General features: G+C 40.4%; 1 protein-coding gene and 1 long non-coding RNA gene across 2 annotated transcripts; one reads left to right on the plus strand and one right to left on the minus strand.

The window, feature by feature from the left end:
• The first annotated feature begins 7,053 nt into the window (after nucleotides 1-7,053).
• Nucleotides 7,054-8,941, plus strand: LOC138903713 (uncharacterized). The gene is made up of 2 exons (XR_011413069.1): nucleotides 7,054-7,422; nucleotides 8,742-8,941. It is a non-coding gene; the product is annotated as an uncharacterized lncRNA (long non-coding RNA).
• A 4,994-nt stretch (nucleotides 8,942-13,935) lies between these two features.
• Nucleotides 13,936-14,568, minus strand: LOC138903064 (uncharacterized). The gene has a single exon (XM_070190979.1). It carries the CDS (start codon nucleotides 14,566-14,568, stop codon nucleotides 13,936-13,938), a length of 633 nt encoding a protein of 210 aa, XP_070047080.1.
• Nucleotides 14,569-17,079: the final 2,511 nt, after the last annotated feature.

Below are 17,079 nucleotides of genomic sequence, written 5' to 3' on the forward strand. Positions count from 1 at the left end.
ACCCGCCATTTCAAGAATTTCAAAGGGTCCGATATACCTAGGGCTCAACTTGCCCTTCTTTCCGAACCGCATTACCCCTTTCATAGGTGAAACCCGGAGCAATATTCTTTCTCCAACCATGAATGCAATATGACGAACTTTACAGTCGGCATAACTCTTTTGCCTAGACTAAGGTGTGCGAAGTCGATCCTGAATAATCTTGACCTTATTCAAGGCATCCTATACCAAATCGGTACCCAACAACCGAGCCTCTCCCGGTTCAAACCATACAACTAGCGATCGGCATCGCCTTCCATATAATGCCTCATATGGAGCCATCTGAATGCTTGACTGGTAGCTATTATTATAAGCAAACTCCGCAAGTGGCAAGAAATGATCCCATGAACGTTCAAAGTCTATAACACAAGCGCGAAGCATATCTTCCAATATCTGAATAGTGTGCTCTGACTGTCCGTCTGTCTGTGGATGAAATGATGTACTTAACTCTACCCGCATGCCTAACTTACGATGTACAGCCCTCCAGAAATGTGAGGTAAACTACGTACCTCGATCTGAAATAATAGACACGGGCACATCGTGAAGGCGGACAATCTCACGAATGTAAATTTCAGCTAACCTCTCTGAAGAATAGGTAACTGCCACTGGAATGAAATGTGCTGACTTGGTCAACCTGTCCACAATGACCCAAACTGCGTCAAATTTTCTCTGAGTCCGTGGAAGCCCAACAACAAAATCCATAGTGATACGCTCCCACTTCCACTCAGGAATTTCTAACTTCTGAAGCAAACCACCAGTCTCTGATGCTCGTACATAACTTACTGACAATTCAGACACCGAGCTACATATGTAACTATATCCTTTTTCATTCTCATCCACCAATAATGTTGCCGCATATCTTGATACATTTTGGCGGAACCTGGATAAATAGAATACCTGGAACTGTGTGCTTCTTCAAGTATTAATTCACGAAGCCCATCCACATTAGGCACACAAATATGACACTGCATTTGTAGAACCCCATCTTCCCCCCACAGCAATCTGTTTGGAATCACTGTGCCGTACTGTTTCCTTAAGGACAAGTAAATGAGGATTATCATACTGCCTCTCTCTGATGCCCTCATATAAAGAAGACCGAACGACTGTGCAAACTAGAACCCGACTGGATTCTGAAACATCTAACCTCACGAACTGATTAGCCAAAGTCTAAACATCTGCAGCTAATGGCCTCTCACCAACCGGAATATATGCAAGACTGCCCATACTCACAGCTTTTCTACTCAAAGCATCTGCCACCACATTGGCCTTTCCGGGGTGATACAAAATGGTGATATCATAGTCTTTCAACAACTCCACCCATCTTCTCTGCCTCAAATTAAGATCCTTTTGTTTGAACAGATACTGAAGGCTACGATGATCAGTAAATACCTCGCACGAGACACCGTAGAGGTAATGCCTCCAAATCTTCAGCGCATGAACAATGGCTGCCAATTCTAAGTCATGAATAAGATAATTCTTCTCGTGAACTTTCAACTGCCGTGACGCATATGTAATTACCTTGCCATCTTGCATTAATACTGCACCAAGCCCAATATGAGATGCGTCACAATATACCGTATACGATCCTGAACCTGTGGGTGATACCAACACTGGCGCCGTAGTCAAAGCAGTCTTGAGTTTCTGAAAGCTCAACTCACACTCGTCTGACCATCTGAATAAGACACCTTTTTGGGTCAATCTGGTCAATGGGCTTGCTATAGATGAAAACCCCTCTACGAACCGACGATAATAACCTGCTAAACCCAAGAAACTCCGGAACTCTTTAACTGAAGTAGGTCTAGGCCAATTCTGAACAGCCTCAATCTTCTTAGGATCCACCTTTATGCCTTCTGCCAATACAACATGCCCCAAAAAGGCAACTGAGTCTAACCAAAACTCATATTTTGAAAACTTGGCATACAACTGATTATTCTTCAAGTTGTGAAGCACACTTCGAAGATGTTTCTCATGTTCCCCTCGACTGCTGGATTAAATCAAGATATCATCAATGAATGCAACCACAAAAAAATCCAAATAAGGCTTGAACACCTGATTCATCAAATCCATAAATGCTGCTGGGGCATTTGTCAACCCAAATGACATCACTAGGAATTCGTAATGCCCACACCGAGTTTGAAAAGCTGTTTTAGGGACATCAGATGCCCTAATCTTCAACTGATGGTAACCCGACCTCAAATCGATCTTTAAAAATACCTTGGCACGCTGAAACTGATCAAATAAGTCATCAATTCTTGGCAGCGGATATTTGTTTTTGATAGTAGACTTGTTTAACTGCCAATAGTCTATACACATCCGCATTGAGCCATCTTTATTCTTTACAAATAATACTGATGCACCCCAGGGCGAGACACTGGGTCTAATGAATCCCTGATCAAGGAAGTCTTGTAACTGCTCTTTTAATTCTTTCAAATCTGGCGGAGCCATACGGTATGGTGGAATAGAAATGGGCTGAGTGCCTTGAGCCAAATCAATACAGAAGTCAATATCTCTGTCGGGTGGCATCCCCGACAAATCTGCAGGAAATACTTTTGGAAATTCACGAACAACTGGTACTGAGTCTATAGAAGGGACATCCGCACTGGGATCGCAAATATAAGCCAAATAGGCTAGACACCCTTTCTCTACCATACGCCGAGCTTTCATATAAGAAATAACCCTGCTGGCAGAATGGCCAGGAGTTCCTTTCCACTCTAACCAAGGTAACCCCGGCATAGCTAGGGTCACTGTCTTGGCATGACAATCCAATATAGCATGATAAGGGGACAACCAATCCATACCCAAGATGACATCAAAATCTACCATATCAAGAAGTAGAAGGTCCACACTAGTCTCAAGATTACCAATAGTAACCACACACGAACGATAGACATGATCTACTACAACAGAGTCTCCCACCGGTGTAGATACACAAACAGAAGCACTCAGAGAATCACAAGGCACAACCAAATATGAGGCAAAATAGGAGGACACATAGGAATAAGTAGATCTTGGATCAAATAGAACTGAAGCATCTCTATGGAAAACTGGAATAATACCTGTGATCACAACATCAAATGACTCGGCCTCAGGCCTAGCTAGAAAAGCATAAAATCGGGGCTAGGCCCCACCACTCTGAATTGCATCCCTGGGACGACCTCTAACTGGCTGGCCTCCACCTTTAACGGTCTGACCCCCACCTTTAATGGCCTGACCTCCACCTCTAGCTGCCTGACCCCTACCTCTAGCTGGCTAAGCAGGCAGTAAAGCAACCGGTGCCGGTATGATCGTATGAGAATCTTGCCGAGATCTATTACTCGCCAATCTAGGGCAATACCTCCTAATGTGACCAATGTTCCCACACTCATAACACCCATTCTGATGCCGTGGCTGCTGAAGCTTAAGCAGACCCAAATGGGCCGGATAACTGCTGTAGTAACTCTGGACTGGTGGTGCACTGATAGGAGCAGAATGTGCACTGAATGCTGACTGCCCTGAGTAAGGCATAATAGGACTGTGACTCCCTGAAGCACCGAGAGATACATGAAGTGCTGAATGAAACGGTTTGGGAGGATGACCCCTACCAAAATTACCTCTACCTCCAGACGAGGCACCACTGAAACCACCGAACTGACGAGGCCTCTTATCGGACCTCTGCCCTCTCCTGCAAGAACCATCTCGATCCTCCTTGCGACATTAGCAGCCGCCTGAAAAGAAATCTCACTTCCGGTCTCCTTGGCCATCTGAAGTCTGATAGGGTGAGTGAGTCCCTGAATAAACCTCCTCACTCTCTCTCCCTCCGTAGGTAGTAAAAGGAGAGCATGACGGACCAAATTCACAAAACGGGACTCATACTGAGTAACAGTCATACTGCCCTACTGTAGACGCTCAAATTTCTTGCGGAATTCCTCCCTCAGTGTGATAGGAAGGAACTTCTCCAGAAATAGCTGAGAGAACTGCTCCCAGGTAAGTGCAGGCGATCCAACTGGTCTGGTCAATGTATAATCTCTCCACCATCTCTTGGCGGAACCCGTTATCTGAAATACAGCAAAATCAACCCCATTGGTCTCAACTATACCCATGTTCTGCATCACCTCGTGGCAGCGTTCAAGATAATCCTGTGGGTCCTCAGAAGGTGTACCATTGAAGTGAACTGGAAAGAGCTTGGAAAACTTATCCAGTCTCAATAAGGCCTCAAAAGACATGGCGGGCCTATCACCGATCTATGCCGCAACAACTGGCTGAACTACCCCAATTGGTGGGGCAGCTGGAGCCTGATTCTGGGGAGCCATCTGCTCTGGAGCAGGAGTAGTGAGAGTTTGTGCTCCTCCCCCAGCCTGTGAGACGGCTGGTACCACTGAAAATGTACCATTCTGGGCGACGCCCTCCATAAGACTTACCAAAAGGACTAGAGCGTCCTGAAGTACTGGAGTGGCTATGAATCCTTCCAGGACCTGAACTAGTCCAACTGGTACATTCTGAACTGGAACCTCCTCCTGAAGGTCCACCTGAGGTTCTTCAACAGGTGCAGCTACTTGAGCTCTGGACTGAGCTCTACCTCGGCCTCTAGCACGACCTCTGCCTCGACCTCTACCCCTGGCTATAGTTGCCACCGGGGGTTCTGGTCCCTGACCATCGGTAGAGGTATTACGTGTTCTCACCATCTACGAGAGAATAAGAGTAGAATGGTTCAATCATCGATGATAGAATAAAATCGCACGACAGAATAAGAAAGAAGTGATATTGTTCCCAAACTTCATAGCCTCTGAGAGATAAATACAGACGTCTCTGTACCGATACTTCAGACTCTATTAAGCTTGCTCGTGACTTGTGAGACCTATGTAACCTAGTGCTCTGATACCAACTGTCACGACCCGAATGTTCCCAGCTTCGGACCGTGATGGCGCCTAACATTTCACTTGCTAGGCAAGCCAACGTTAGAATAATATTATCTATTTTGAAAATAATTTATAAATTTATTAATAATCAAAGAAAAAATGCGGAAGTAAAATCTGAAATGTAGTGAATAATCCATAAAAACAACGGTGTCTAAATAACATCCCAGAATTAGTGTCAAAAGTGCACGAGCTTCTAGAATAATACAAATAAAGGTCTGAATAAAATAAAGTTGTCTGGAAATAAACACACAGTTAAAGTAAAATAGACGGGAACTTCAGAACTGCGGACGCCATGCAGTTATACCTCAAGTCTCCTCCGAGTAGCTAAAATCCGAGCAAGTCTATGGTACACCGCTGGGACCAACTCCAAAATCTGCACAAGAAGTGCAGAGTATAATATCAGTACAACCGACCCCATGTACTGGTAAGTGCTGAGCCTAACCTCGACGAAGTAATGACGAGGCTAAGGTGGGTCACTTACATTACATGTACGCAATATTAGTAACAACAACAATAATAGAAATAAATCAGGTAACTCATTTATAATAATTGAAGCCAACTCAACATTTATAACCAATTATCATTTTCATCAATTCTGTTGCAGCGTGCAACCCGCTCTCACAATATATTCGCATTCAATTCTGTTGCAGCGTGCAACCCGCTCTCACAATATATTCACATTCGGTTCTGTTGCGGCGTGCAACCCGCTCCTCCAATATATTCATTTTAATTAGGTCTGTTGCGGCGTGCAACCCGATCCACCAATATATATATATATATGTATGTCAACTTTTAAATAAGTCTGTTGCGTCGTGCAACCCGATCCTCCAATATGGACTTTTAATAAGTCTGTTGCGGCGTGCAACCCGGTCCTCCAAAAATGATCTGTTAACCACCCGAAACCAACCCGGGCGCCTCGGGCTCCAAACCAAACATGCACCTAAGTCTTAAAACATCATACGAACTTGCTTGCGCGATCAAATCGCCAAAATAACACCAAGAATTACGAATCGGACACCAATTCAAAGGAAATTTTTAAGAAAATTTTAAAACTTATATTTTTACATCTGGACGTCCGAATCACGTTAAATCAACTCCGATTCTCACCAAATTCGGCAGACAAGTCATAAATATTATAGTGGACCTATACCAGGCTCCGAAACTAAAATATGGACCTTAGGTCAATAAATCCAACATCAGAAATTTCTTAGAAATCATTAAGCTTTCAAACTTTTAATGTTTCATCAAAATTTCATATCTCGGGCTAGGGACTTTGAAATTCGATTTCGGGCATACACCCAAGTCTCAAATCACGATACGGACCTATCGGAATAGTTAAAATACTGATCTGGGTCTGTTTGCTCAAAATGTTGCCCAAAGTCAACTTAGTTGAGTTTTAAGGCTCTATTTCACATTTTAATCTATTTTTCACATAAAAAATTTTTGAAAAATTGTACGGACTGCGCACACAAGTCGAGGAATGATAAATTGTACTTTTTAAGGTCTTAGAATATAGAATTACTTATTAAATTTAAAGATGATATTTTGGGTCATCACAGATGTGAGAATCGAGTTTAAATCAAACAGATTGAAACATGACTGAGTGAAACAAGTGTAAGTGTTTCAGGTTTCTAGGCATTTAGCTGTTTTTCACTAATTTGCATAGTTTTGAGTATGCTTGTAGAGGGATCATTATCAAACTTATTTTTTTATTTATTTAATAACTCCTCTTTGTTTTATTTATATAACAATGTTTATTCTAGTAGTGGAATAATTTCTCCTTTAACGATGTTTTTAGTAAGTTTTAAATATTTTTTACTATAAACTTGTAGAGGAACAGGTTTATGAGCTTGCTGAAGCTTTTCCTCTATAAAAATGTAGTTGTTGCAAGATCACTGAAGGAATACAACAAGCTCATAACCCTTTTCCTCTACGAACCTTCTGTGGTCATTATTTCCTTTTGTTCATTGTTATTTTGTTGTGTGTTTCTTCTGTTCGATTGAAGGAATTTTCACATAAAGAACATTAATCTAACCTGACTTGTTGAAATTTATTGTAGTGTTCATTCTATCTTGACTTGTAAGTGATGTTCAGTAATATATTTCTTCAAAATTATCAAAGTTCTAGAGAAACACCAGATGATGCATTTAGCGTTGTATTTAGAAAGGAGCAACCTGGTCGGATTAGATGCTATGGTAGATCGGTCACGATAAGCTCTCTGAAAAAAGATAAGGAAATCAACAAGCCTAAACAAAAGCATGCTAATGAAATGATTTCTCTGAAGGAAGAAATGAAGAAAATGATGACAGAAGAAATGCGAAACGTTTTTATTCAGTTGGTATAAAATAACCCTGGACTGGATATTCATGATATACAAGGGAGTGCCAGATCTAATCTTCCTTCACCTGTTGATGCAAGTAGTGCACGAGCTATGAGAGGCCAAAATCTACCACATTCTTCTAGTTCAACTCATGCTCCGAGTTTTGAAAAGGTATTTATATTTCATACTCTCGAAAAATACCTCAGGTTAACTTACAAGACTATGCTTTTCTAAATTATTTACCTTTTTTTAGAAGGTAAACTATTTGCTTTTGATGGTTGTGTTAAACAATAACATGGTTGTGTTATATATAATGTTTTGAACCTATAATCTGTAAAAAGATTAAATCTTTTACTCGCTTTTAGCTACTTGATTTGCTTTTTTGTATTTTCAAATCATGGAATTAATCATGTACTTTAACTTGTTTTCTATATATGTTTTTTTTCTCCCATTTATTGGTATGTAGAGTCAGATTGTTGGTATATATATGCTAATAGTACAAAGAGGTGAAGAGGAGTATAAAAAGTTGTATGAAATGGCTTGATATTTTAAATTGAATATCGAAAAGCTACTTGAATTTGATGCATGCACCTCTTCTTGTACAAAAATTTGCTTATCTGTAGTCGTTTTGGAGCAAATTGTCATAGATTAAAACATTAGGACTGCTTTCATTGAGGATCAGTCAATTTTATTATCTTATGGATAATTAGTGTTATCAAAGGTGAAAAGCGCAGATAAGCTCTAAGGTCTGTTAGAGAAAATTTATCATTTAGCTGAAGAAGAATTAAGGCTACATGAAGATGGTATGTTGTGAATCCTGTGATAGGATTCATGCACATAACATTTCTTTGTGGTTGTCAATAGCCTTTCCACATTTTCAACATCCGATTCTCGAATCATTCTTGGATTCCTCTAGTTGGGCTAGAAGCTTTGTGCGAGATATGGCTTCCACGTAGAAGGATAAAAAGAAGTATTTTTAGTAACTACATTTGGCAGTGGTAAGATGACTTTGCCTAATATGATAATGGAGATTTTTTATTGGAAACCTAACATCAGTTGTTATAATATTTTTCAATACAGAGAACTTCTTGATCACACATTTTCTGTGTGTCTGTGTGTTCTGAAGGTACTATTAGATCTACTTAAACTAGAGTCCAGATTACTGTCAAATTTTCTCAATGCATTTTAATTAGTTTTGATGAATGGTTTCCAGTGGGATAAACTGACAACTTTGACTATTTTATGTGTATACTGTAAGCAGTTTGATTCTTTTTCTCGTGTTATAGATACCTTATTAGTTTGTTGATTGGGTTTGAGACTCTGTTTATGCAAGCTTACGAAGATATTCAATGATTCTTGTCTTTTTCAGACCTACATACTACTATTATGCATATGCTTTCGTATTGACTTTGTGGGTTATCTAGGCAAAGTTCTCTGCATACTATATATAGGTTTTTTTCCTAATTTTTAATTTTATTTTGAATGTGTAGGAAAATGCGGGTGATGCAACTGGAAGTGGTGGCTACAAATCAATTTGACCTATTGAAGTGAACGGAGAAGACTTTTTTGAAGAATTGTGATGTTTATTATTATTGATACTTATACGAATAAATTTTGTTTTGTAGCATTTATTGCTAGTGAACTTGAAGTAGTGCTTTATTAGTATGGGCAATACTACACAAATTATATTTCTTTGTTCAGTCTATTTCAAGTATATGCATTTGACCTATTTTATTGTGTTACTTATTATCTTATTTAATGCTTGAGACCATAATGTATATGCTTGAAACAAATGTGAATATAGAATTTATTGTAGGCAACTAAAATTTCTTAACCACACAATTGTGGCAAATATAAATATTTTAAAAATAATTTTAAAGCGTACACAAAATTGCCACGTTTAGAAAATGTGGCCATAGGGACAGGCAATTTAGCGCTATGATTGATAATTGTTGCTTTAGAAGCCACGCTTTAAAAATGTGGTCTATAAGGAACCAAAGACCACGCTTCAAACATGTAGCTTTATGTCATAAAAAGCGTGGCTATAAGAGAAAATATAAGTGTAGCTTTTTTACCGCATTGACTACACTTTTGAAGCGTGGCTTCTAAGGCGACTCGTAATAAGCGTGGCCATAGGTCAAAGGTTACGGTTCTTTAGATCACCCCCGTAAAAGCGTAGGCTAAAGGCGTAAAGTGTTGCCTTTGATCAAATACTACACTTCTTGACATCTTAGGCCATACTTTTCAGGGGTGGCTGGAGGCCTTAAATGTTGTAGTGCTCTCGTACATGTGCCATTTTGATATGTTTTTGTAAATAAAAATATCTTTTACTCAAGTATTGTTTGAGTCTTCTTATCGTTAGAATATTTATGCAAGTCTTTAATCTTTCATTTTCTTTAAGAATTTTGCGCAAACTTTTTTGCGTCTTATTATATGAACTTTTGGGTGTATTCTCCCCGAAAGCATTTTTGGCTCTGGGCGTCAGCCCTTTTTCGTGAGGGTTTTGATAAATATTTGCGCAAGTTTACTTTTTGCGTCTTTTCATATACGGCTTCGGGTGTATCTTTCTCTAAAGGTATTTTTTTATTCCAGGCATAAATTCTTCCGGAACCAACCGTTTAACGTGAGGATTTTTATAAGAGAGGGCCCTCTTATATTTATGGCGCTCTTGAAGAGGACGTCTTCTGTTCATTACGACACTAGGATTTGAAGTACTTGTTTAACTTTGAAATGAAAATATTAATTCATCGTTCAGACAAGAAACAAGATAAAAACAAAAGGATTTTATTTCATTCCTTCTATTTTCAAAAATTACATAAGCATTTGCTATGCTGAAAAGAAATTGTCATTACTTGTGGCTAACTCATACAACTTGTTTCTACGGGGCTGACCGCAGAATCACCGGTCCCGATGATGTAATTATATTTCTGGTTTTTCATTTCCCGGTCGACGTAAAGATCATTGTTGTCGTATCCTCATATCATTCCCACCAGTGTTCGAATGCGAAGAGTGCGAATTGGAACACGGGAAGTCTTGTATCTTAGAAGATTCCACTAATGCATTGCTAGATAATCCTTAACTTGGTAACACAATTTACTTCCCCTTAGGAACTTATGCTATCGAGCAAAGTACTATCTAACAACCCTCTAGTGGTTTGTGCTTGTGAATGATCGGGTAACCTTTGCTCAATAGCAAACTTAACTTCCTGGTGGGGATATGCTATAAAGAAAAAGATTATCTAACCATCCCCAAGTGGATCTTTGCTTTTGTGCCTTGCTATTAAAGGTCTTATTGCTGCTGTATTCGTAGTATGCTTTCTGATAGGATAATGTTCATCAACAATAATATCTTTTGAGGTGTGCCACATTCCAATTATTGGGCAAGTTTTCTCTATTTTGGTTTTCCAACTCGTATGAACCTTTTCCGGTGATAGCTGAAACCCGGTAGGGGCCTTCCCACATTAGATCTAGCTTCCCCGCGTTGAGCTCCCGGGTGTTGTGAGTTACTTTCCTTAGGATCAAGTCTCCTACTTTGAAATAGTGGAGGTTGAATCTTAGATTATAATACCGCTCTATTCTCTGCTTTTGAGCTACCATTCTTACATGTGCCAAGTTCCTGCGTTCATCGAGCAGTTACAAGTTGACTAGCATTGCTTTGTTGTTTGATTCCTCATCTGTCTGGAATTATCTCAAGGTAGGTTCCCCTACTTCTACCGGGATTAACGTTTATGCACTGTATGTGAGGGAAAAAGTAGTTTCCCATGTGCTCGACTTGGCCGTAGTTCGGTATGCTCATAGAACTCCGGGTAATTCCTCAGCCAGTTTCCTTTGGCAGCTTCCAACATTTTCTTGAGGTTTTGAATAATCACTTTGTTCGTCGACTCCTCTTGACCGTTTGCACTTGGATGATAGGGTGAGGATGTGATCCTCTTTATTTTTAAATCATGGAGGAACTTTGTAATTTTTAAGCCGATAAACCGTGGCCCATTGTCGCATGCTATTTCTTTTGGTATTCCGAACCTGCAAATTATATTTTTCATAAGAAATCCACCTCTTCGCGTTCTCCGATTTTTTGATAAGGGCTTGCTTCCACCCACTTAGAAAAATAGTCAGTCAAAATTAAAAGAAATCTTACCTTTCAGGGAGATGGTGGTAGTGGTCCGACGATGTCCATCCTCCATTTCATCAACGGCCAAGGAGATATAACCAAATGTAAGGGTTCTGTCGGTTGATGCACTAGTGGCGCACAACGTTGACACTTATCACATTTTCGTACGAAGTCCTTGGCATATTATTCCACGCGGGGCCACTAATATCCTGCTCTTACTAACTTTAGCACTAAGGAATCTGTGCCTGAGTGGTTGCCACATATCCCTTCATGAACCTCTCTCATGACATAGTTAGCTTCGGACGCTCCTAAGCATCTGGCCAGTGGGCCTTGAAAAGATTTTTTATACAATTGGCCTCCCTTGGAGCTATATCACGCTGCTTTGGTGCGCAGTGCCTGGGATATTTTGGGGTCTTCAGGTAGTTTTCCATGTTCGAGATAATCGATAATTTCATTCCTCCAGTTCCAGACCAGATTATTTGAATTCACCTCATAGTAAGCATCTGTATCTAGGACTGAGTTCATCAATTGTACTATCGTCCTGGATTCCGATCCGTTTATTTTTGTTGATAATCCTAGGTTTGTCAATGTGTTTGCTTCTGCGTTTTCTTCCCTTAGGATATGAGTAATTGACCACTCTCGGAATCGCACCAGCAGAGCTTGAACCTTTACCAAGTATTGTTGCATGCACTCCTCTTTGGTCTCGAAGATCCCGTAGACCTAATTTACCACCAGCTGTGAGTCGCATTTGATTTCACTGACCTCGGAGTCAAGTCCCCAGGCCAACTCGAGCCCTGCAATCAAAGCTTCATAATCTAATTTATTATTAGTTAAATGGACCGTCCTGATGGCTTGCCTTAGGGTTTCCCCCGAAGGCGTGATTAAGACTATACCGAGATCGGACCCTTTTATGTTGGAAGCTTCGTCCGTAAATAAGGTCCAAACCCATGATGCCGATTCCGACACCATTACTACTTCTGTGGTTGCTAGAGGCAATAATCCTGGACTGAAATTGGCCACGAAGTCAGCCAAGACTTGTGACTTCATTGCAGTCCTCGGCTTATACTCTATGTCGAATTCACTCATTTCAACGGCCCATTTGTCCAATCTACCCGAGAGATCGGGGTTTATGGAGGATATCCGCAAAGGGAAAGTAGACACCACAGCTATTGGGTAGCATTGGAAGTAGGACCTCAACTTCCGAGCAGCGACTACGAGAGCTAAGGCCAGTTTTTCCAAATGTGGGTAACGAGTTTTTACTCCTGTTAAAATTTTTCTAACATAATAAATGGGTGATTGCGTACTTTCGTCCTCTCGGACTAAAACCGCACTTACCACAACTTCCGTGACCGCGAGGTAAACCAACAATGTTTTCCCTTCTTTTGGTTTTGAAAAAAATGGAGGGCTTGATAAATACTTCTTTAAATCCCTCAAAGCATGATGGCACTCTGGGGTCCATTCGAAACTATTTTTCTTTTTGAGTAGTGCAAAGAAATGATGACACTTTTCTGACGGCCGGGAAATGAATCTGCTCAAAGCTGTCAATCTCCCCGTAAGCCTTTGTACTTCCTTCACATTTGATATTTGGTTCGGGATATCTTTTATGGCCTTGATCTTATCGGGGTTTACCTCAACCCCCCTTTGGGATACCATAAATCCCAGAAACTTATTAGAACTGACCCCAAACGCGCATTTCTCGAGATTAAGTTTCATATTATGCTTCCTTAGGATGTCGAAAGTTTCTTGCAGATGTTTAAGATGATCACCTGCATTTGAAGACTTACCAAGCATATCATCTATAAAAATTTCCATAGTTTTTCCTATTTGATTTTCTATTATCTTGTTCATGAGTCGCTGATAAGTGGCTTTGGCAATTTTCAACCCGAAGGGCATCACATTATAACAATATATACCGAAATTCATTATAAATGAAGTTTTTTCCCGATCTTCCGGGTTCATCTTAATTTGGTTGTACTCGGAATAAGCATCGAGGAAACTCATTAAGTCGTGCCCGACCGTAGCATCAATTATTTGATCGATGTTTGGCAATGGGAACGAGTCTTTCGGGCACGCCTTGGTAAGATCTTTATAATCTACACACATGCGAAACGTATTATTTTTCTTAGGAACTACTACTACATTAGCTAACCAGTCTGGATATCTTACCTCTCGGATCGAACCAATATTAAGTAAGCGGGTTACCTCCTCTTTGACGAATTTATTTCTGGCTTCAGCATTCTTTTGTCTTACCGGAGGTATGTTAGGATTCAAGCTTAACTTGTGTACGACTACCTCTGTCGGGATGCCTATCATATCTTCATGCGACCATGCAAAATAATCGACGTTAGATTTAAGGAATTTAATGAGATCGGATCTGAATTCTGGGTGTAGTCCTGTCCCCAAGTGGAATTTCCTTTCTAGGAATTCTTCGAACAATGCCACTTGATCCATCTCTTCTGATGTGGACTTCGTTACATCGGTCTCTTCTGGAACTTGGAAATATCTCGGCACCTGATAATTTTCCGATGCCTGGCTAACTTCATCTAGTTCAGGAGTAGGTACTGATCCTTATAATTGCTATGCCACGTGTTCCTTTCCTTTGCTACTGGAGACCGAAATTGCATTCATCTCCCTTGTCGCCGGTTGGTCACCTCTTATCTGCTTAATTCCCTCGGGCGTTGGAAACTTCAATAATTGATGGTACGTTGATGGTACAACTTTCATCTTGTGCAACCATGGCCTTCCTAGAATGATGTTGTATCCCATATCACTATCTACCACTTCAAAAAGAGTTGTTTTCATTACTCCTTCAGCGTTCGTGAGTAATAAAATTTCTCCCCAAGTTGTCACACTTGCGAGGTTGAATCCAGCGAGGAGCTTTGTGGCCGGAATAATGCTTCCGGTGAGTTTAGCTTGCTTCAATACCGTCCATTGTATGATATTATCCAAACTCCCTAGATCCACTAGAACACGTTTAATCTTAAAATCTAGCACATTTAAAGAAATTACTAGTGTGTCGTTATGTGGTAGCAACAATACGTCTGTTTCCTCCTCCATAAAAGTGATATCGTCTTCCCGAAGCCTTTTGCTATGCGTTATTGATACTTTCATCTTCTTTGCTGCTGAAAAGGTGGCCCCATTAATCTTGTTCCCTCCGAAGATTATGTTGATTATTTGACAGGGATCTTCTCCTACTTTCGAGGGTTTCATGTTGTCTCGGTTATGACCATAATTGTTCTTAGCTCGGTCACTCAAGAATTCTCTAAGGTGACCATTCTTCAGTAATGTTGCCACTTATTTCTGAAGATGTCGAAAGTCCCCTATCCGATGGCCATTCATCCCGTGGTATTCACACCACAAGTTAGGATCCCTCTGGCTGGAATCAGATCTCATTAGTTTTGGGAACCGTGCTTCTTTGATGTTTCTCATGGACGATACCAACTCCACTATAATGACGTTGAAGTTGTATTCTGATAATTTGGGGTAAGGATAATCTAGCTATCCTATCATTTCTTTATCCTGCAGTAATCGATTGTTCCGACCATGATCAGTCCTCCTGTCAATGGTGAACCTGTTCGCTACCTGAAAACCTCTGATGCGGTATTCGATTCGTTCGTAGGGGAAACATCGACCCCTCGAAGTCTGCATGTCCGCGTTATAATCATCCTTTGATTTTTCATTATTCTTTTCTCGTCCTTTGGTTGACGATGAAAAACCAACGTGATCATCTTCGACCCTTATTTTTGATTCATATCGGCTGTGGACATCCTCCTAGGTCGTTGCTTAAAACTCAAGTAGGTTTTCCTTCAATTTTTGGGAAGCGTTTGACCTCCTTGGATTCAATCCCTTGGTAAACGCCTCAGTCACCCATTCATCTGGGACAGCCAGGAGCAACATTCTCTCCTTCTAGAATTGGTAACGAACTCTAGTAGTAGCTCGGACTCTCCTTGCGCAGTCCTGAATATGTCATCCTTTCGGGCCTGTAATTTTCTTGCCCCGGCATAAGCCTAGATGAAAGAATCAACAAGCATTTCAAAGGAATCTATGGAATACTCGGTAACAGCGAATACCATGTCAAGGCTCCCCTATTGAGGGTTTCTCCAAATTTCTTCAGCAGCACAGATTCAATTTCGTGAGGGGCTAAATCATTTCCCTTTATCACCGTTGTGTTGGTGGTAATATGCACCTGAGGGTTTGAAGTTCTGTCATACTTTGGCACTTCAGGCATTTTAAACCGCTTCAGGATTAACTCTGATGCCGCACTTGGCTTGTATGACAATTGAGTATACATTTTCAAGTCCGGACCTTTCAGCACTAGTGGCGCGCCCGAGATCTGGTCCATGCGGGCGTTCACTTCCCTCATGAATCATAAAAGTTCATTCTTGAACGGATCATTCTCATTGTTGAGGCCATATCCATTCCCCCTGCCCCATCAGAGCCAATTTCACCCCTGGAGTGTTGTTGTCGATCCTCCGTGTCGTTTGATTCGTGGGAACTCCGGGAGAAATTGGATCTCGTCTATTTGCATTATGTGAAGCTCCAGACAATGCTTGCTTCAACTCCGTCATACTTTTATCATGTCATGCGAGGTGGCCCAGAATGATCTCATGTTGCTCTTGCAAGACCCTTATTTCGTCGACAACATGTTCCTCATCAGCGTCATCGGAAGTGGTCCCCCGAACATGTCGAGGATACTGCCTGTCATGCACTGGTGTAGCATCATTCCCCTCATTATGGGTGTCACTGATTGAATCCTCGGAATGAGGCTGATCCCCTTGAATCTCGGGGTTGCGCATGTCCTTAACAGTGTTATCTGCCATGCCTTATGATCTTTTTTAAGACAAAAACAATCCAAACACGTTATTAAAAAAGGCAAGGATCGATTTAATTGCACGACTATCTAGGCCCCATGATGGAAGCCAAACTATTTACCTGTAAAATGGTACAATTGAATTTATACGTGGTTTTTAGATAAGTGAATTAATATGATCCTGAAATAAATAAATAATTGAAGAATTGCACAATACTTAGCCTTATGATATAGACGAAACAACAGAAGCAATGATTCCGGGAATATGGTTTCCGGGCATAACAACAAAGAAAATCAAGAAATAAGAAGATAAGATTGGATTGAGCTTTGTATAGAGTATAGCATAAGTTTGCCAGAAAACTCGTGTCCTTTACAATAACAACTGAGCTCACTATTTATAGCTATGAAGAAGGTCCTAGGGTCGTGCCCTTTGTCACACCTTCTTTTTCCGAAGAATAGGGAGTCTTTTCAATTAAAGTGCTATTATTCGAAATGAGATTATTTATTTAATTAGAGTCGCTATTTGGAATAATTATTATGGTATCCCAAGTCACCGGTTTATTTTAAAATCTCAAATCGAGAAAATTGACTAAGTTTAAAGTCCGCGAAATACAGAAGACCGGGTAAAAAATTTTGTTAATTCGGGAGAAGGTGTGAGGCACTCCCAGATTTCGTGGTTTTAGCAAGGTCGCTCTTAATCATACTTGGCTTAATTAATTATTTAATTACATATTTTAAAACCTATGTGAGTTTTCACCTTTTGTCGCTTTTAATTATGAACTTATCTTTGAAACGGATCATATGTGCGTAAATCCGTTTTATTAAGTGCGCTAAAGTCATGTCACGTGTACGTGTATACAATTAATCACGCTTTATTAATTATTAAGATTATTTTTGGCCAACGTCACGCG

This window comes from Nicotiana tomentosiformis, chromosome 12, assembly GCF_000390325.3.
Source record: "Nicotiana tomentosiformis chromosome 12, ASM39032v3, whole genome shotgun sequence".
In the NCBI taxonomy this organism is placed as follows: domain Eukaryota; kingdom Viridiplantae; phylum Streptophyta; class Magnoliopsida; order Solanales; family Solanaceae; genus Nicotiana; species Nicotiana tomentosiformis.